Source organism: Euleptes europaea, chromosome 2, assembly GCF_029931775.1.
Source record: "Euleptes europaea isolate rEulEur1 chromosome 2, rEulEur1.hap1, whole genome shotgun sequence".
Lineage (NCBI taxonomy): Eukaryota > Metazoa > Chordata > Lepidosauria > Squamata > Sphaerodactylidae > Euleptes > Euleptes europaea.
In genome coordinates this window covers 141,513,400-141,534,759 of record NC_079313.1, presented here as the reverse complement: position 1 = coordinate 141,534,759, position 21,360 = coordinate 141,513,400, and the positions used below count along the sequence as shown (strand labels likewise).

The 21,360-nt window shown below is 49.7% G+C and overlaps 1 protein-coding gene across 1 annotated transcript in view; it reads right to left on the bottom strand.

Moving 5' to 3' along the window:
- The window catches only part of STAG3 (STAG3 cohesin complex component), a 77,995-nt gene that overhangs the window by 19,215 nt on the left and 37,420 nt on the right, over positions 1-21,360 (bottom strand). Inside the window, 15 exon segments of the mRNA XM_056844960.1 lie at positions 6,917-7,018; positions 7,418-7,542; positions 7,668-7,836; positions 10,183-10,275; positions 10,354-10,449; positions 10,708-10,795; positions 10,993-11,063; positions 11,999-12,199; positions 12,327-12,416; positions 15,476-15,568; positions 15,669-15,772; positions 18,858-18,969; positions 19,061-19,163; positions 19,310-19,417; positions 19,521-19,600. Coding sequence (XP_056700938.1) covers positions 6,917-7,018; positions 7,418-7,542; positions 7,668-7,836; positions 10,183-10,275; positions 10,354-10,449; positions 10,708-10,795; positions 10,993-11,063; positions 11,999-12,199; positions 12,327-12,416; positions 15,476-15,568; positions 15,669-15,772; positions 18,858-18,969; positions 19,061-19,163; positions 19,310-19,417; positions 19,521-19,600 — 1,635 coding nt within the window.

Below are 21,360 nucleotides of genomic sequence, written 5' to 3'. Positions count from 1 at the left end.
AACATGTCATGTTTATTACTCATGCTTTATTCAGACAGCCGTTCCATTTCAAATTTCTGCAATTCCTAATCCTTTTAACATTGCCTGTTAGAGGCATCATCCTGTTGATTGCACTGATTTATACTGTGTAATCTGCCTTGAGTTTCTATGAGATAGGCGGATTATAAATATCCATAAATAAATAGTGGGGGGGAAATGGAAGGAGGGGAGAAAGATGTGTTGCTTTGGGTCCCCACTGGGAAGAAAACAGAGTTTCACTTACCTGTAACTGTTATTCATCTGGTGGATCTTCTATGCAGTAACACATTGGGGGACTGCGCAGGCACAGGCCAGCCACGGATAAGATTTGTCAGCTTCTAGTAAAATTGAGAGTGCTCCCCCTCCCCTCGGGGCATGCAGCCTTCCCGCCCAGCGGTCACATGACCCAGGGGGAGGGAGCACTCTCCCCTCCAGTTCTCCAACCTGCCACCATGGAACCAAAAACCGCATGATTGCGGAGAGGTCCCACAGCGGGGAAGGAGGGAGGGATGTGTTACTGCATAGAAGATCCACCAGATGAACAACAGTTACAGGTAAGTGAAACTGTTTTCATCTGCGTGGCTTCTATGCATTCCCACATTGGGAGAGTAGCAAGCTCGGTTACCCGGATGGCGGGTGTGGGACAGACACCGAAACAATGGCTGCTGCCTCTCTAGATGAATCCACGTCGACCTCACAGTGCTTAATGAAAGTAGAAGGGGTCCACGACGACGACACTGAGCAGATGTCTCAGAGGTCAATTTTAGACAAAAAGACGACGGGAGGCAGCGTAAGCTCTTGTGGAGTGCGCCTTGATTATGTCCAGGCCATCCACGCATGCTCTCTCATAAGACAGTTTAATGGTTGAGGTAATCCACCTGGACAGGGTCTGCTGGGAGGCTCGGTGACCCTTACGGTGGTCATTACAGCAATAACATATTAATGTTTTTCCTGCAAACAAGATTCTTTGTGATAAGAAGGGAGGGCCCTCCGTTCACTTAAAAGTATAAAGCCCTCTCCGCATTGGAAGAAGGGGTCGGCAATAACACGGTTAAGACGATACCTTGTGTAGAAAGCAAGCTCGGGTTTCAACACCACTTAATCAGCGTGAAACTTAGTAAACGGTGAGGAACGACAAAGAGCCGCTAAATCTCTGACATGACTGGCCGAGGTGACTGTGACCAGACAAACAGTCTCATAGGATAGGAAAGAGGGGTCCCCAGTGGCCAAAGGCTCAAACGGTGTTTCATGAGTTGGGACAACATGGAGGGAAAGCTTCACTGAGGAACAGGTGGAGATACCCGGGGATAGAGGTTGATGTGTCCCCATAAAAAAAAAAAGTCTGGGTGTGAAAAAAAGAACACAGAAAGAGAGTCCAACTCAGCGTGAAGGGCCGAATTGTAGTAGAGGTAGCCAAAAATTGACGACAGGAAAGAAGCAGCTCTGGACAAACCATTGTCAGCAGCCCACAGGGATAAACGTCTCCACTTGGCCTCAATAAAAACATCTTGTGGACAACTTAATGGGGTGCAGCAGAACCTGAGCCACCCTATCTGACCATAGATTACATAGAATTCTCCATGCTGCCAGCTTGATTCTGGAAGGAATGTGAGAAATATATTGGGGAGGAACAGTACTCCCTTGAGTCAGGGGCATTAGAATCGTGGACTGGGATCTCCTGGGCCAGATGGTGCTACCAGGATGCCACTTGTCCTTTCCGTCCAGATCTTGACCAGAACCTTGCCCAGCAAGGGGAAGGGGGGGCAACCAAGTATTTGGAAAGCGTCCCCCATGGAGCGTGGGCTCACCCCCGCTCTGGAGCACCATTGAGGAAACACTGAATTGTGCTGAGTCATAAGAGATACATTTGCGGGGTGCCCCAGATTAGGAAGAGATAACTGAGACCACATGAGTCTACAGTGAGCTTGTGACAATCATCAGGGTGATAACTTACGAAGTCTACGAGAACTAACTCGTGCCTGCGAATGGCAGTGACAGTGGAGCCATGTGTCATGGCCAGGCCCAGACTGCAATGGCTTCTGTGCACAGCAAATGGATCTTGTGCCGCCCTGTTTGTGCTGGGTGGTGCTGTCCATTGTGACCTGAACATGTCGATCCTCAAGGACCCTTGTAAAGGAACAGACAGCAAGCCTAATAGAATAAAGCTCAAGAAAGTTAATGTGCAGGGTAGACTCTTGAGCAGGCCAAACACCATGGGCCAAACACCATGGGCCTTAAGAGCCATACAATGAGCTCTCCATCCTGATAAGGAGGCGTCAGGAACAATGAGCTTGTGGGGCAGGTGTTTGAAAGGCAGCACTGGCCAAGAGGACCACCAGTCCAAGGAGGCAAAAATCGATGTAGGGATAGACAGCTTTTTGTATTGAGCATCAATGTTCAGCTGGAATGCTGTCAGAAAACCGAATGTGCAGGGGGAGCATCCGCAGACGAGCAAAGGCAACAACTGCAGTGGAGAAAGCCATGAGTCTCAAGTAATGAATTTTAGGGGTCGTTTGGAACCTTTTCTAGAACAGGTTAACTCACTGTCAAATGGAGCGTATTTCCTGTATTAGAAGGTAAGCTCTAGCTGTGGCCAAGTGAAGGATTCCATGTATCTATGACCTTAGAAGAGGTCAATGGAGACTTATATAGTTGACCAGGAGACCCAGGTCGGTTAGGATGGAAAATAAGAACCTCCGCCTGACTAGCAAAGGCAGGCTCTGAGTAACCGACTATCGACCCGTCGTCTAGGTATGGAAAATGACACATCCCTGCAGGGCCAGGTGTATAACTCCCACAGATAAGCACATCATGGTGGTGCGAGGTGCCATAGCACGACCAATCGCAAACTGCATATCAATAGTGCTTGCCCTTGCAGAGAAAACGCGACAGAGTCCACAGTCTTTGAGGATTGCAATGTGAAATATGCATTCCACAAGCCCAACTACAAACCCCATCTGCTCATTTGGGAGTGGCAGGACCTTGGGTATTTAACGTATGAGCAACATATGAATTTGTGGATCTTGACCGCGTCGTCAAGTCCCCAAGTCTAGAGAGGGGCGCTCCCCTTCTTTTTGTTAACTAGGTAGAAACGGGAATAGTACCCGTAGACCCAATCCTCAGAGGGGACCTCCCGGATGACCCTTTTCCGTAGAAGTTCCCGAACCTCCTGTAGGAGTTGGGCGGGAGCCGGCGACGTAGTGCAAGCCGGAAAGAGGTAGGGAAGCAGCGTCTCGAGCTCAATAAAGCATCCGTGCTTTATCATTTTGAGAATCCAATTATCATCCGTGATGGACATCATATACTGTAACAATCAGCCAACCGGTCTGTGAAACGCACTTGAGTGTCTAGCTACACCTGCTTGGGCTTGTTAGATGGGCTAGGACCCTTGCTGGGTCTAGGAGTGCCTGCTGGGCAGAAAAGAGATTGGGGGTGGAAGGTACCCTGGTACCTGTATAGGCAAAATGTCTGAGACTAGCTGCCAAAGTGTGTTGGCTGTAAGCTGGCACAGTGGGGCGATGCCCAAGGACTTAGCGGTTATCCTTCTTGAGACGATCAAGAAAGGCAGTTTAATCGCTGAAAGCGAGATGCCCTCAAAGGGTGGGTTCCCAACATGCGACGGAGGTGCTCTCAAGGGCGAGGTGCTCGATACACAACCGAGTGTCATACGGAAGGGTGGATTGGTTAAGTCATGCTTGCCTCCAAAGGATTATGGACGAGGCCATGACCTTGCTGGAATGGTCCGCAACGTGACGTGCCGCAACAAACTGATAACTGTCGAGGGTCATGTTTATGCTTTGAGCAGTTTAGTCTGATGGGTGTTGATCCTCCGGTAGGATACTAATTTGGGATGAAATTCCATCCCAGAGGGCATATTAGTATCTGGCCATAATTGCCATGAAATAGAAATGTGAAAACCAGTGGCACTGGAAGTATAAACTTTCCTGTGTAAAGCATCCAGCCTGTGTCCCCCCCGGTTAGGGGCAAGGAATGTGAACATGATCCATATTTGCCAGACGGGGCTTTGACCACCATAGAATTTGGGACAGGCTACCGGTACGGAAAATAACCGTCCTCACGGCGGATCTTGTAAAGGCTGTCAACTCTTCTGGCGAAGAGGGAGCCAAAAATTGGCTTGGTCCGATTAGAAACGATGACCTCCAAATGCTTGTAACCATTGGAAGGGCCACCGGACCTGTCTCTGAGGAATGCAATGCACCCATGACGGTCGTTGTCCGAGATGTCAGGGAGGGAATATATATTAGAACCTTAGCTAGGATCAATTCTACATATAATCTCACATCCCCCGAAGGGGATGAGATTTAGCATTTCCTGCAATGTCCACAGGTGAGGGTTGTGAGGTGCGGAATTCTGGGTCAGAGACCTGAGTAGCTGTTGCAACGGACTCAGAATGGACCATATCCTTTAATGTAAAAGGAGACCTTGGTTGGAAGAGTCTCCAGGGGAAGTCTTTGCCTCAGCAACGTACGGTGCCGAGGAGGCTCTTAGCGCTGAGGGTCATCGAGCTGTCATTGGCAATGCCGATGCCAAGGGTGATGGCGAGAGTCATCGCAGTGCCTATGTCAGAGGCAGCAAGGCGGCCGACTGACAATTGCGGGACCATGTAGAGAACGAGCAGCTACGACGAATCCCTCTACGCCGCCTGGACCCAGAGTAAGAGGTCAACAAGTGACGAATTGGATTGGTGAGAATGTCGACGCCGAGAAGCCATGGGCGCCGAAAAGGTCACCGATAGGCCGTGGGCGCCGAGGGTTGCCGAGAGGCTGTGGGCGCCGAGAGGGTCGCCGAGAGGCCATGGGCGCCGAGGGGCCGTAGGCTCCAAAAGGCCGTGGGCGCTGAGGCCGTAGGCTCCGGGAACATAGGCGCCGAGAGCGTAGGCGTCAAGATGACATGGACGTCTGAATCAGGGCCGACACCTCCGCCTGCAGGCTGGGAGGATTTGGAGTAATGACGCCGACGACCTTCGGGCTCGGCGACGGCAAAGGCGCATCATTGTACAGTTGCGTCAGGAACTGCGTGCGGAACCGCCGGTCATCCTGGGATCCGCCCTGAATTATAACAGAGGGATATACCAGGGAATCACGAGGAGGCGAGTCCTCATGAACAATCGTTGGAGTCAGTTGACTCAAGGAGACGTCGACAACCCCGATCGGCACCAAGGAGACTTTGAGGAAGACTGATGCCGAGGCGCTCTGCGCCAAGAGAAGCTCGACATCCGAAGGCATCGAGGCTCTCACTGACGGAGTTAGATGGTGCTCTGCGCCGAGGGAAGTTCAACGCCCGAAGGCATCAAGGCCCTCACTGCCGAGGTCGAAGGCACTCTGCGCCGAAGGAAGTTGAACACCCGAAGGTATCGAGGCCCTCCCTGCCAAGGAGGTTGAAGGTGCTCCTCGCAGAGGAAAGTTCGACGCCCGAAGGCATCGAGGCCCTCACTGCCGAGGAGGTCGAAGGCACTCTGCGCCGAAGGAAGTTGAACACCCGAAGGTATCGAGGTCCTCACTGCCAAGGAGGTCGAAGGTGCTCTGCGCCAAGGGAAGTTCGATGCCCGAAGGCATCGAGGCCCTCACTGCCAAGGGGGTCGAAGGCGCTATGGCCGAGGGAAGTTCTGCGTCTGATGGCATTGAGGCGACTTTGACGGAGGTTGGGACGATGGTCTGAAGGAGCCGGGGCAAGGGACTTGGCTGGTAGAATGATCGACTTGGACGTCTTGATGACCGAAGGGAAGATTTAGCACGCTTAGACGTACCTCCAGCGACCAGCTGAGCGGTTTCAGACGATCAGTACGAGTCTTCAGTGCTCTGAGGGTGGAGTGAAAGTGCCGTTCCCTCAGGCAAAGGAGGCAAACCTTGTGGCAATAAGTCTTCGATTTTGGTGTGACAAGAACGAAGTTGATTGAAAAACGGAGCCTTCTAGACTCCATTCACTAATAGCAGAAGAGAAGCTATAGACACGTTCTCTCTCCGTGGCGGCAGAAAGAGAACTGGAGGGGAGAGTGCTCCCTCCCCCTGGGTCATGTGACCGCTGAGCGGGAAGGCTGGATGCCCCGAGGGGAGGGGGAGCACTCTCACTTTCGCTTTTGCTAGAAGCTGACAAACTTATCCGTGGCTGGCCTGGGCCTGCGCAATCCCCCAATGTGGGACTGCATAGAAGCCACGCAGATGAACAGTGGAGTATAAGCATCTAAATAAATAAAAGAATAAACCTTCCTCAAAAACTCCTGAACAGGAAGGAAGCTGAGAAATTCACCAAACTGCCCTGGGCTGAGGAAGGGGGCAGGCCCGGCACTGCGGAGGGGGCTCGTCCCTCCAGCAGGGACAATGGTGCCTCACCCGTGTGCCCTGCCTACAAAACAAGGGAGAAGGGAGAGAGAGGAAGATGAGCAACCGCTGCTTCACAGAAGAGTTCAGGTCTAGCAGCCACCGAGGCCCGCCACCGTGCTCTGCACCCTCTCCGTGGTCACCCCTGTGCTGACGAGCAGGGCATGAAGGCTGCGCCCCACCGCCGCTGCCCCCAGCCACTGCTACTGAGGTAGACTGCCACCAAACACAGAAGTTCCATGCAACCATTATCCTTGATAGCTTTTGGTACACACATCTTCTTTGATTAATTTGTTCAATTTCCCGTTTTGTGGCTGTGAATTCCACATTAACTACATTCTGTAAAGAAGTGCTTCTTTTTGCCTCTCCCGGATTTTACTGCCCATCGGCTTCCCCGGGGTGCCACTGATTTTTGGTATTTTTTCCCCCACTTCTTCCATACCAAGCACAATTTTATACGTGTCTCTCTACTGGCTCAGCCCTCTTGTTCTCCAAGCTGATTTTAGCCTCTCTTCCCCTCCCCCCCCAATCCATGTTCCAACTCCATCCTTCACCAATACCTGCTGCAGGCTGAGAAGAAGCGTGTGGGCCCATTCAGTCCGGTCAATCTGACGGGCCCGATTCAGCGTCTCCTTGATGATGTCCCCATAGTCATTGTAGAACTGGAAAGAGAAGTGAGAGAAGCACCCAAGAGTTGCGCTCCCTTGGCGCTGCTGGGTGCAAACATCGCAACCACCCAGTGTGACGGAGGAAACCAAAGCCGCTTCATCCTAGAGCTGTCCCAGAAGGCGGCCAAGGCAGAGAGCACCACAATGGCTCTTCTCAGCGGTGCTCCACTGAGACAGCTGCAGAGGAGGAGGATGTCTCCCTGCCCCAGCATGAGAGCCTTGGGCTGTGGCGCTCCCACCTCTGGGCAAAAGGCTGAAATGGGACCAGGCTGCCCAGCCAGGGGAAAGGCAGTTTTCGTGCTCAGTGGCTGCCGAGCGCTTCTTCCCCCGGCCACTGGAGGCCTGCTGCCGCCATCAGACCCAACACTTCAGGTTCCTCCACCCCTCACAGACCTTGGCATAGTGCTTGAAGACATCGGACGCGGCACTGAGCTCCACGACTCCGTAGACAATGAGCTTGCAGAACCCGGCCAGAAGATTGCGGCGCTGGTGCAGCTGCTCGATCTGGAGCTCCTCGTCTTCGTGGTCTGGGGCAAAAAGCCAGGGAAGGGAGTGAGGGTCAGGCCCTCCCTCCCAGCAGCACCCCCCTCAAGGACCTCAGGAAGCCCGGCCGCCCACAGCTCCCCCCTCAGGCAATGCCCACCCATCTCGGAAGCCTGGGCGTGACTGAAGACGTGGTCCATGAGGAAGCCGGCCATCTGGGACTGCAGAGCAGGCTCGGCCTGATACACCAGAACCTGCAGTGCCTCCTGGCCCCCTCGTGCCAGTTGTGGGCCGAAGACCAGGAGCAGATCGCTCAGCAGCACAAAGGCCTGGGAGGGGAAACAGAGGAAACCGTCATCTGCCAGGGACCAGAATACTGAGAGCCAGGGTGGGGAGGGCTGGGCTAGGACTGAGGGAACCTGAGTTCAAATCTAGGCTCAGCTACTGCGCTCGCTTGGTATGACCCTGGGCCACAAACCCTTTTCCCGCGTTAACTGGCCTGCACTGTCACCACAGGAGACCAGTCTAACTGGGCCAGCTCCCACACAAGGGGGGAGGAGAGTCCCCGGGGCCGTTTCCTGCCTTCTGCCACTGCTGAAGGTGAACCTTGGTCGGGGAGGACTGGCTCCACCAGAGGCGATCCACACTTATTCCAGGTGGCAACTGAAAGGTTGCCTCCACAATTAAGGTGAGGGAGGAAAAGACCATGGCTGTTTGGTGCTTGGAGTCCGCCCATTCTCTGTGAGCGCTCAGAGACAGACAGGGTCACAAGCTGGGGACTGGGAGAAAAGCCCCTCACACTAGGGGGTCTCCAAAAAGGAAGGTCTGCTTGCTTCTCTTCTGGGGGGGAGGAGGCTTCTTCCCACTGTCCAATACAACAGCAATTGGACAACTCACAGGAACTATGCTGTGTCCTCAGCTAAATGTAACAGCGAGGCCACAATTCGTTTCTTTTATGTTTATGGTGGCCAATTAGTTCCTGCTGCCTTACGAGTGTTTAAGGCTAAATCCATCTCCCAATTCCTATATGGAGTTCCTTTTTGGGTAAGTGCCTTTAATCAGAACATTGAGAGGATTCAGTCCACCTTCTTACGCCGCATTCTTGGTGTCCCTAATTGCGTAGGGTATGCAGCTCTGTGCCTTGAGACAGGGTTTTTTGGAGACCAGAGCTTGGATTCAGACCATTAAGTTCTGGTTATGTCTGCACTTTCTAACTGAATATCCTGGCTATATTCCTGCATTGCTGGGAGATTCTTACATAAGCCAGTGGTCGAAATTAATTATCAGGAAAATCAAGTCTGTTGGTATCCCATTTGATTCTTTTGATGCTTGGGAAAGAGCAAGCATTTAGATTGAAACATCAGCGCCTACTAGATATAGAAATGCAGACCCTAACCTCCCTAGCTAATAGACACTGTTCCCCCATATTTCATGGTATTACTCCGGCTTACGGAGCTGCAGCTTCCTACTTGTCTTATTTGGAGTCACCGGACATTCGCAGAGCTTTCATGCTCGCTAGACTTATCTTCCTTGTAGGATAGCTGAGGGAAGAATGTTACAAAGGAATCCCTTTTATTGATAGGTATTGTCCATGTAAGACTGGGGATCCTGAACACTTAACTCACGTGCTGTTGCACTGCCAGTTTTACATAAGGCTGAGGAATACTCACATTAAACCCCTACTGCCTAGTGAACAGAGTCTTTCAGATCAGCAGTCGATGATGTACCTTTTATCTGATAGAAACCCTACCATTACCCAACAAGTAGCTAGTTTTCTCCTGTCTGCACAAAGGATTCGCGAGCAGTTTGTACGTACTTCTAAGTAATGTCCTTTTAATGTAATCTGTTTTAACCGATTTTGTAATTCTGTTTATGGTATACTGATGTAAATGCCTAATAAAGGTGATGATGATTCTTCCCACTGGGGTCCAAGACTGCCCCACCTAGACCATCAGAGACAGAGAAATAGCCTGCCAGTCTAGTTCAGCGAGGGTGTTCTTCTCACCCGTTGGGATGGTGACAGACTCTTCGCCTCGTGTGGCTCTCATTTTCTTTTCTCCCCTGCCCAGCAATCCACTAATATCGCTTAGTATTTTGGTTTTCATTTTCACCAGCCCTCTCTGTACTCAATATATGTATGTATTGTTATTTGAAATATTTATTAGCAGCCTTTGGTTTTCATTTTCACCAGCCCTCTCTGTACTCAATATATGTATGTATTGTTATTTGAAATATTTATTAGCTGCCTTCCTTACAGAATTCAAGGCAGCTTACAATATTGGCAAAGTACATAAAATAGGTTATGTAAAAAAAATGTAAAACCAACATTTAAAACCACAATTTAAGACTGCTTTAATTCAACGCAGTCCTAAATAAAACTACCTCCCCATTGCCTCCTTCAGATCGGAAGTGAGAGGGCCCAGGTGCACCGTCCTGGGGAGGCTGTTCCATAATTGTGTCTCCCTCCCCATGTTTGGAATTACATTTGCTAGTCTGTGAAGTCCCACTGCACTCCTCCTTCCCTGCCGTTAAGGGAGCTGTGAAACCCCAGGAAGAGCCTGCAGTCCAAGAAGAGCAGAAGGCAATCTCTCATGCCAGCCTCCCACCCCCCCAGGGTCCAGATTCGCAAAACAGGCCAAAGTGCCACCGCCGGGGCTCAGGCCAAGTTCTCTCACTTGCTCCTGGGTGTCGGGATCGTTGTCCACAAGGCAGCTTTGGCAGAGGGAGCAAAAGGAGGTCACTCTCTCTTTCAGGCTGAGCAGCTGAACCTGTAGATGGTGGCAGGAATGAGGATCAGGCCCCCAAAGGAGAACCACCGAGAGACACCTCCCCCCAGCATGGCTTACCTGGCTGGGATGGGGCCCAGAAGAGGCAACATGGGACACGTGGGCCAGTTCCCAGAGGAGCGAGAAGTGTGAGCAGGTCAGGGCAGGAATAACAACCTGCAGCAAAGACACAGGAGGAGATGAAAACCATCCTCCTCCACGTCCCCACATCAAGGTCAGGCAGAGGGAGAAGCTTCTGCCCTCAAACAGCCCCATGGGATGCCTGAGGGAGAGACTCCAGCTCTGCAGCTGCAAGACCGTCCACTGCAGCCCAGCAGGAGGGAGACCCTCAGGCATGGTGACCACGCAACAGGACCACCACTCCAGAACTGGCCCCAAGACCAAGCCACGTTCCTCCTCCCAACATCCCTATACCTGCTTGGGGACCTCGCCTGTGTCCACGGCACGCTGCAGGAGGCGGAGGCAGGGCTCCAAGAAGCCCCACGGCGTCAGGTCATGAGCGCTGCAGGCAACAGCAGAGAGCGGTCACCAGTGGGGGCGACACGTTCCCTTCAGCCCACCCACCAAGGGCAGCGTGCACATGTGTGCAACCAGTCCAGAATGGACTGCTTTTGGACTTCTTTTCAAAATCTATAGGCCGCAGCCAGGATGTGGACTGGCGGCGGTCATTGAGCTCACCTCCCCCCATCTGGTACTCACCTGTGGAAGGCTGCGACACGCTTAAGAGAGGCAGCCAGACTGTAGACATCTTCTTCCTCCACAAGTGAGGACTAAACAAGACAAGACAGAAGTCAGGTGGGGGGAGAAAGCAGCACACCCCACTGGCTCAGAGCAGGGAGGACTTGTCAGGCCCAGCAAGCCTGGAAAACCCACAAACAGGTCACGGAGGCGTTCCCGGACACTGCCTCCAAACACGGCTGCACTGAGGCCAACTGCCCCTGCCTAGGGAAGTTCCCTTGAACTACCACTGGCCAATAGCCATCGATGGACCCCAGAATCTAACTGCCTTTCAAAAGACATCTATGTTAGCCGCCATCGCCATGTCCACAGACAGTGAATTCCGTAATGTGATAATTCTATTAGCCGAAGTCGCCTCAACATTCCCTAATCTGTGGAAGTGTAAAATTGGGTGATTCCTAATTTTGTTGGCCTTGGTTGTAAACATCTACTCTGTATGGTCAGTTTCTGTTTTATCTGGCATGTTAGCAGCAAATAAAATTTATATTTATTTATTAGCCGAAGTAATACTTCCTTTTGCCTGTCCTCAATCTAAAACAAATTGTCACGTGCAAGTAGGCTGCACTCATTGGCTTGAATCCACCCGAATGGGTCTGCAAATGGAAAGGACTGAAAAGCTCTGCTGTCTCCCCTCCCTCTCACTGCAGCCCCAAATACCCCCCTGAAATACTGCCCGGGGGGGGGCGCAGTGCTGGCCTGCAGCTGTGTGCTCTACAAACAAAAATGCCTTCCAGCAGTGGGAATGCCCTGTATCCAAGCCACAATCAGCTGCTCCACCCATCAGCCATGTTCTCCTGAGTACATCCACACTTCCCCAGTGTTGTAAAGCCCCAACTCTTTTCTTTCTTAACACCCCACGATAATGGCCCCTTGGGGATCTTCCTTCTTGCACCCAGAGCTGGGAACTGGCCCCTTCTAACTTCGCCCAGAGTCCTCAAGCGCCACACTCAAGCGCAGCTCTGGGTACCTGGAGCAGTTCAGCAGCCTCATGCTGGAATTTGTCAGCAAGGTGGTCCACAAAGCGGCTGCGGGCAGAATCCACCCGACTGTGAAAAGCAAATTCTGGACAGCAAATAGCAGACAGGGTCCTGGCAGCCGCCTCCAGCACTTCCTTGTCAGTGTGCTTTTCCACCACGTCCCACAGCTGGGCCACCAGCAACTCCAAATACTTAAGAGACAGGGAGGAGAGGGAAGACACATGGCACTGTCAGGAGGCGCCCTCTGAGCTGGCATGGCTGGGAAGGCCTGCCCAGATGGCCAGGGAAAGCTAGCAGGCAGGTATCGCCCACCCCTACCTTCTCCAGGCGGCCGGTACTGTAAAGCCTCAGATCAAAATAGCGCGGGGCCTCCAGCAAAGGCACTACTTTCTCGGCATCAGCTGAGAACTGCCAGAAGAGAACAGAGAGCAAACTCTCAGCTGCCAACAGCCAGCAGCAGGCAGAAACAGAAGGCAAGAAAACTGACCCTACTGCACCAAGGCCCTCTTCCTTAAGCGGCAGGAAAACATGCCTGCCACTCATTTCAGGGTGTGCTCAATGAGAGAAAGTCCACAGTTTTAGAGTGTCATACAACTGAATAAAAAACAAAGTCTGTAATGAGAGGGCTTAGATAACAGAAGTGGTTGGCATGGATATTTGTGGTATGATAAAATTAAGACTCATGCATCATTTCAACAACATAGAGTTAAAACATCTTTATATAGAATATGGAGTAGATATAAACACCTTCTTGAACTGAAGACTCCGCTATGGATTTCATCCCAGGAAATGTTAACATTATGTCCATTAAGACCAGCTCAATTTGTTACTTACCAAGATCTTTTAAAGTGGAACGGTACAAAATATTTGTTAAAAGAATACGACGAAGTTAAGGACATTTTGATCTGGTTTCAGTACCATCAGATCAACTCTGTTTTTTACAGGATTTGAAAACAGGTTTCTCCAAAAGTAAATCAACTTTTCAAAAACTCATATTAGATACAAATGACCATCGTATATCCAAGATGTATAAGTTGTTATTAGAACTCTACTGTGAACAAGATTGAGTGAAACCTACTATGATTACCTGGGCACAGAGGTTAGGCCATCATATAATGTTACATAAATGGGAAAGACTATGGTCACGAGATATGAAATCCATACTCTCTCAATAGTTAAGAGAAAATATCTATAAAATGATGTGATGGTACTTAACACCGAAAAAGCTTGCAACGGCTTATAAAACAATGTCACCGAAGTGTTGGAAATGTAACAATGAAATAGGTTAATTTCACCATATGTGGTCGACCTGTGAAAAAGCTAAAAAATTTTGGGACATGATATATAATGAAATAAGGATGATTGTACAGAACAATATACCTAAAACACCTGAAATGATCTTCTAAGTATGGTGCCAGACAATATCTACCCAAAGAACACTTTTGATATATGACACCACTGCAGCAAGACTGATATATGCAGCTAAATGGAACAGCGGAAATGCCAGACAAAAAAGACTGGCTACTAAAGATGTTGGAACTGATGGAAATGGCGAAACTTACGGCATTGATAGACCAAAAGGACAATGCAGTTTTTGGGGGAATGGGAGGCATGGAGGATATACTGTGAAAACAAATTTCAAATGGGGATGTTTAAAGGATACTTGTTAATCTAATCCCTTTTTTATGATTTCTTTTTATAATCACATATAGATTTATTTGTTATAATGAAATATACATTTTAATGAAATGTATTCATAACCTAAGTGATATTAAATGAAGTGATTATATTTTTAGGATATAAAATAACATTGGGTTTAGTAATTTTATGCAAAAGAGATTACAATGTATTATTACGTGAAGGGGGGGTCAAGATTTGTTTACTTTAAGTAATAAGATCAACAACAATATTTGTCTTTATTAGTTTGTTAAAAATTATTTTTTTATTGTTGAAATAATTCAGTGTATGAATATAGAAAACAATAAAAAAATTATTTAAAAAAAAAGCCTGTAATGCAAGGATCAATTTCTGTAACTACAAATTACACAAATAACATGTCAGGCCATTGCTGTTTCAGGCCTGATCCCTTGACATGACTCTATCGGGCCTTTGCTGGTTCAGGCCTGGCTCTGGCTCCGTGTCAAAAGACCTTGGTTCACATGCCTGTAGATACTGTGTACACTTCCCTCTGTCTGGCTTCCCGCAGCTGCCTAGTTGTTTGGTCTACGCTTCATGGTGTCAGGCCTGTGTCTCAGTTGGTTTCGTTTTCCCACTGACCAGCTCTCAAGGACTGTTATGCATACCTAAACTCTTTTGAAGCTGTGAGAACCACAGCGCTGTTTGTGTTTTGTAATCTTTTGCTTTCTTCCATGCTTTTATATTACCAAGTGCAAGCCAGCAAGCTCCATTGCTGTCACCTTTTTCTTTGTGCTCTGTTAACCTATTTGACCAGTAAAAACCAACTTCTTTGGACCTGACTGTCTCTGATGTGGTTTTTGGTTCAGATTGGGCCAAGGGCTTACACATGGGAACTCTTATCTCACTGTTTTACCTCACTGTTTTACTTTGTGGCTAAAGTGCTTTTAAGCCTATGCTTTCCCTATTGGGGTCATTAGCAGCCTTCCTGTTTCTATACAGTCAGTTCTTATATTTACCTTTTTGTTCCTAATAAAGTATACTGCTTCAGGATCACCTGCCTGAGTGTGTTTGCTTTTGGGATGCTACAGGTAAACACCTGATCCTGACATTAGGCTGCTAATCCTCCCATCCTCTTTTTGTTTTTCACTCGGCTGCCTTCCTGGGCTGGGGGTTGTGCTCCTTCCAACGCCATGGCAGGAGCCCCAGCTAGGTGGACAAGGGAACTGGCTGGAGAACCACCACCCAGAGAGTAGCCGTCACTGGCATTTCCCTCTGACTGGAGGAAGGGGATCAGTTCTGGGCCTGGTAAAAAGGTAAAGGTCCCCTGTGCAAGCACCGGGTCAATCCTGACCCATGGGGTGACGTCACATCCCAACGTTTACTAGGCAGACTCTAGGCCTGGTACTTTTCAATATTTTTATAAGTGATCAGGATGAGAGGGTGAAGGGGCTACTACTTGAGAGGGAGAGAGGCAAGGCCGGTAGCCACAGCATGCCTGGCCAAAACCCCTCTCCTTTTTGGCACTCTGTCTTGTTGGGTAGCAAAACAGCCAGTCCTATATTTGGGGTGGAGGAGGTATGAAGGGAAAGAACCATGAAAAAAAGACACTTGAAGGCCAAGTCAATCTCCTTACACCTGCTTCCAGATTACTAGAGAGGGCAGGTCTGGAAACAGATCGCTCCCCCTAGGAAAGCGAAGTTTGGAGAGTTATAGCACAAACCTCTTCCCTACTAGGGAGACCAGTAAGATTGCCAAGAAAAGCTTCCAAGTCTAACTCCCCCACCCACCCACCGGCTTTCCCTGCCACAGCCATCTCCAGTTGGGCTTACCTTAGCCAACAACTGGGGCAGGAGAGGGATGAGGTGCTGGGTGAGTCTCAAGCGGTCCTCAGCTTGTGCCTTGCGTTCCCGGGCCACTAATACCTGCCAGAGAAGCGGAACACAGGCAGGGAAAGGCCCGTGCTCGCAGGCCAAGGGAAGGACGAGGGGGCCCACCCAGGCAGTGGCCACCCTCATTTGTTACCTTTTTAGCAGAGACTCTGCCGACAGGTGGCTGCCCTTCTGTGGCCTGCCGCATGCTGGCCACTAAGATCGCAATGAGAGCGCTTTCCTGTCGGTCACCAAAACCTGCGAAGGGAGAACAGCCCTTTTTTGTGTGCTCACAGCTGCACTCCGGAGGGCAACGCTACACAACCACGGCAAAGCCAACGTCTGCATTACTCCACTCTGATGCCTTTTTATCCAGCCCTTCTCCAAGGTCCTCCATGCAGATCTCGGGGCTCTCCCTCTTCTACTTAAAGCGCCCTGGCCCAGTCAAGATCTTGATTCACCCCACCCTCCAAGATGTACACAAAGGAAGGATAGGGATCTCTCTAAGCAACGCTGAATATTCAACCCCAAGCCAGGCTGGATCCCTTCCCCAACACCACCCTTCCTCAGTTCCACTCAGAGCTGACCAATGAAGTTCTTAGTAGTGTTCAGTTTTCCCTCTGTGTGGTTGGACTGAGCCCGGAGGTGCCAGCTGCCGGCATTGACTTTTGTATCAAACTTCTGACAGGGTTCCCCTTGTTCTGATGGGTAAACTGGAGGACTGTGGACTGGACTCTAGGATAGTTAGGTGGATAGAAAACTGGTTGCAGAACCGCACATAAAACAGTAGTTGTCAATGGCATTTCATCTGAATGGAGAGAGGTGCCCAGTGGGGTGCCAACAGGGCTCGGTTTTGGGCCCGGTACTTTCCAATATTTGTATAAATGATCTGGATGAGGGTGTGAAGGGACTACTCATTAAATTTGCAGAAGACACTAAATTGGGAGGAGCAGCGAACACCCCAGATGATAGAGACCGAATTCAACGAGATCTGAGCACACTGGAAAAGTGGGTGGATGTGAACAAGATGCAATTCAACAAGGATAAGTGCCGAGTTCTACATCCAGGTAACAAAAATGAGGGACATGCACTTCTGGATAGCAGTTGGTGTGAACAAGATCTTGGGGTATGGGTGGACCGTAAGTTAAATATGAGCAGTCTGTGTGAATCAGTGGCAAAAAAGGCTAATGCAATCTTGAGGTGTATCATTTGGGGTGTATCATCAGCGGCATAACGTAAGAACATAAGAAAGGCCCTGCTGGATCAGACCAAGGCCCATCATGTCCAGCAGTCTGTTCACACAGTGGCCAACCAGGTGCCTCTAGGAAGCCACTAACAAGACGAGTGCAGCAGCACCATCCTGCCTGTGTTCCACCACACCCAATATAATAGGCATGCTCCTCTGATACTAGAGAGAATAGGTATGCAGCACGACTAGTATCCATTCTAACTAATAGCCATTAATACCCCTCTCCTCCATGAATATGTCCACTCCCTTCTTAAAGCCCTCCAAGCTGGCAGCCATCACATCCTGGGGCAGGGAGTTCCACAATTTAACTATGCGTTGTATGAAAAAATACTTCCTTTTATCTGTTTTGAATCTCTCACCCTCCAGCTTCAGCAGATGACCCCGTGTTCGAGCATTATGGGAGAGGGAGAAAAACTTCTCCCTGCCCACTCTCTCCAAACCATGCATAATTTTATAGACCTCTATCATGTCTCCCCTTAGCCGCCTTCTTTCCAAGCTAAACAGCCCTAAGCATCTTAACCGCTCAGTTGCTTTAGTCCCCTAATCATTTTGGTTGCTCTTTTCTGCACCTTCTCAAGCTCTGTAATACCCTTTTTTAGGTGTGGTGACCAGAACTGTACACAGTATTCCAAGTGTGGTCTCTCCATAGATTTGTACAAGGGCAGTATGATAGCTGCAGTTTTAGTCTCTATTCCTTTTCTAATTATGGCCAACATGGAATTTGCCTTTTTTACAGCAGCCGAACACTGGGTTGACATCTTCATTGAGCTATCCACTACAACCCCAAGATCCCTTTCTTGGTCTGTCGCTGCCAGCACAGATCCCATCAGTGTATATGTGAAGTTGGGATTTTTTGCCCCAATATGCATCACTTTACACTTGCTCACATTGAATCTCATTTGCCATTTTAATGCCCATTCTTCCAGTATGCAGAGATCCTTCTGGAGCTCTTCACAGTCCGATTTTATATTAACCACCCTAAATAATTTGGTGTCATCTGCAAACTTGGCTACTTCACTGTTTAACCCCAACTCCAGGTCATTGATGAACAGGTTGAAAAGCACCGGTCCCAACACAGATCCCTGAGGCACCCCACTGCTCACATCCCGGCATTTTGAGAACTGACCATTGATTCCTACTCTCTGCTTCCTATTTTTCAGCCAGCTCTCAATCCATAAGAGGACTTGTCCTCTTATCCCATGACTATGAAGTTTGCTTAGCAGTCTTTGGTGGGGGACTTTGTCAAAAGCTTTTTGGAAATCCAAATACACAATGTCCACAGGCTCATTCCTGTCCACATGCTTATTGACGCTTTCAATAGGTTAGTGAGACAGGACCAACCCTTACAGAAGCCATGTTGGGTTTTGCCCAGCAGACCTTACCCTTCTATATGCTTGACAATTCTATAATTGACAATTCTATAATAACATCCAAATTACAAGATAGTTCTGCTGCACTCTGCATTGTTCAGGCCACACCTGGAGTATTGTGTGCAATTCTGGAGGCCTCACTTCAAAAACAATGGACAGAATGGAGCAGGTGCATAGGAGAGCGATGAGGAGGATCAGGGGCCTGGAGACCCAGCCCTACGAGGAATGGCTGAGGGACTTGGGAAGGTTCAGTCTGGAGAAGAGGAGGCTGAGGGGGGACATGATTGCTCTCTTGAAGTATCTGAAGGGCTGTCAGAGGAGGGCAGGGAGCTGTTCCTGTTGGCAGCAAAGGAGAGGACTCGCAATAATGGGTTTAAAATTGCAGGCGGAAAGATACCAGTTGGATATTAGAGGAATTTTTTTTTACAGTAAGAGCTGTTGGATAGTGGAATCAGCTACCTAAGGAGGTGGTGAGCTCCCCCTCCCTGGCAGTCTTTAAACAGAGGCTGGACAAGCACTTGCCAGGGATGCTCTAGGCTGATGCTGCATTAAGCAGGGGGTTGGACTAGAGGGCCTCTATGGCCCCTCCCATCTCTATGATTCTATTACTTGGCATCACACAAACGTGGGACATCTCAAGCAGAAAACCCAGCCCACCGTGCCCCCCCCTAGATGAGGCTGTGCGCCCAGCGCCATTCTTCCCGGCTGCCCTCGAGCCCCTCACCCCTTGAAGGCGACTTCTGCAGCAACAGCCCAGTCAGCGCCGGCCAGTCCTTCAGCAGGGCAGCAGCACAGTCCCACAAGCCATCCACCAAATAAGCTGCGTGGTCATGGAACTAAGGACAGAGAGCAGAGCAAGGACAGAGGCCTGGGTGACCCCTCCACAGCCCCTCCATGTCGGGCAGAACAGCCCCAGCCCCATCTCACCTCGCTCTCGATGAAGAAGGAAAGGAGCCGACACAGGAAGGCTCGCGTCCCCTCACGGGGGGACTCCTCTTCTTCCCCGGCACGTCCTCCCGGCACTAACAGCCTAAGAGGCAAACTGCCATCATCAGGAAGGCAGAGCAGAAGCCAAAGCTCTTGGCTGCCTTGAGTCACAGGAAGACAAGTGGGGTTGGAAACCCAGGCACCACCTCCTGCTGCAGCACATGAGGGGGTGGGGGATGGACCACTCACTTCTTGTACAAGAATTCACCAGCAGCAGCAGCTAGAGGACGGCTGGAAGCATAAACGAGCGGAAAGATGCTCTCGCAGTCAGAGTCTGTGAGCACATCCTCCACGTTCCTGCACAGAGAGGGGCTTCCTTGTGTCAGTAAAGTAAGGTGGGGATGTAAACAGGGCAGCCAAAGTCTTCGTAACGCCTTCCCACCACCTGAATGCTACTCACTGTAGGATGAGCGTGAGGAGTCTGACCGCTTCCACGGCCACCTGGGGGTCCTTGTCCAGGGCCATCGACACCATCCGCTCCTGTGGGAAACAGGCAAGGAGGAGGGGGCAAAAGCAAGACCCCCCCTCCCCACGGTCACCAACACTCTCCTAAGTGCCTCTTGCACCCTCCAGTTAAGAAACACAGAAGTCCAGTGTATTTATTTGAAATATTTATACCCTGCTCCTTCAAAGGAATTCCTGAGTAGCTCACAGCAGTAGTTCAAAACATTGAACAGCAATATAATAAACACAGTAATAAACAAAAAAGACAGAGGGCATTAAAGCTTACTAAAATGAGGACCGCCATAAAAAGTAACACTGAAATCCTAAAACAGCTTCAGCTGAATGGGAGCTGGGAGGGGACCAACAGGCTGCCTAGTCCAGTGCCGCGCAGTACAGGAATCCAGAGCCTGGGAATCCCTGGTTGCTTGGCCTACTGACCCAGAGCACATTTTGCAATTCGTTGAAGGAATGCAGTGCAGCATACATGGTTCTCCCCCTCCACCCCGTTTTTCCTAAGAACCCCAACCCAAGATATGTCACAGCAGAGGGAGATTTGAACCCAAGTGACAAAAAAGGCTAATGTGATCTTGGGTGTATCAACAGAGACATAGCATCCAGATCACAAGATGTCACAGTCCTGCTGTACTCCACAATGTTCAGGCCGCACCTGGAATATTGTGTGTAGTTCTGCAGGCCTCAATTCCAAAAGGACGTGGACAGACTCTATGATTCTAGAATGTAGCGGGTGCAGAGGAGAGGGATGAGGATGATCAGGGGCCTGGAGACCCAGCCCTAGGACAGGCTGAGGGAGTTGGGAATATTCAGTCTGGCAAAGAGGAGGTTGAGGGGGCACGTGATTAAGTATTTGAAAGGCTGTCACTTAAGAGGAGGGCAGGGAGCTGTTCCTGTTGGCAGTGGAGGATAGGACTCGCAATAATGGACAAATTATGAGTGGAAAGGTACCAGCTGGATATTAGCAATTTATTTTTTTGTACAGTAAGAGTAGTTCAGCAGTGGAATCAGCTGCCTAAGAAGCTGGTGAGCTCCTCTCTCTGGCAGTCTTCAAGCAGCAGCTGGACGAACACTTGTCAGGGATATTGTCAAAGGCTTTCACGGTCAGAGTTCATTGGTTCTTGTAGGTTATCCGGGCTGTGTAACCGTGGTCTTGGTATTTTCTTTCCTGACGTTTCGCCAGCAGCTGTGGCAGGCATCTTCAGAGGAGTAACACTGAATGACAGTGTCTCTCAGTGTCAAGTGTGTAGGAAGAGTAATATATAGTCAGAAAGGGGCTGGGAGAAGCAATTGAAATTCATAAACGTCAGCACAACTTTAACAGAAGAGAGTTTAAGATTGAATAAGGCTTGGCTTCCCGTCCTGAAAACCTCCAGACTAACAAAGACTACAGTCAACAATAGCCATGCAGATTAGCTTTGGATTTCACATATTAACAGATCACTTCAGGATACAATGGTTCCATATTAACATACCACACCCTCATTAGCACATTATCTTGATACTTACAGGACAATGATTAGCACATTACCTTTGTTACTTTTTGCAGGACAATGATTCAGCTCAAACCCAACCCCTTTCTGACTATATATTACTCTTCCTACACACTTGACACTGAGAGACACTGTTCTTCAGTGTTACTCCTCTGAAGATGCCTGCCACAGCTGCTGGCGAAACGTCAGGAAAGAAAATACCAAGACCACGGTTACACAGCACGGAACCTACAAGAACTTGTCAGGAATGCTTTAGAATCATAGACCTGGAAGGGACCACCAGGGTCATCA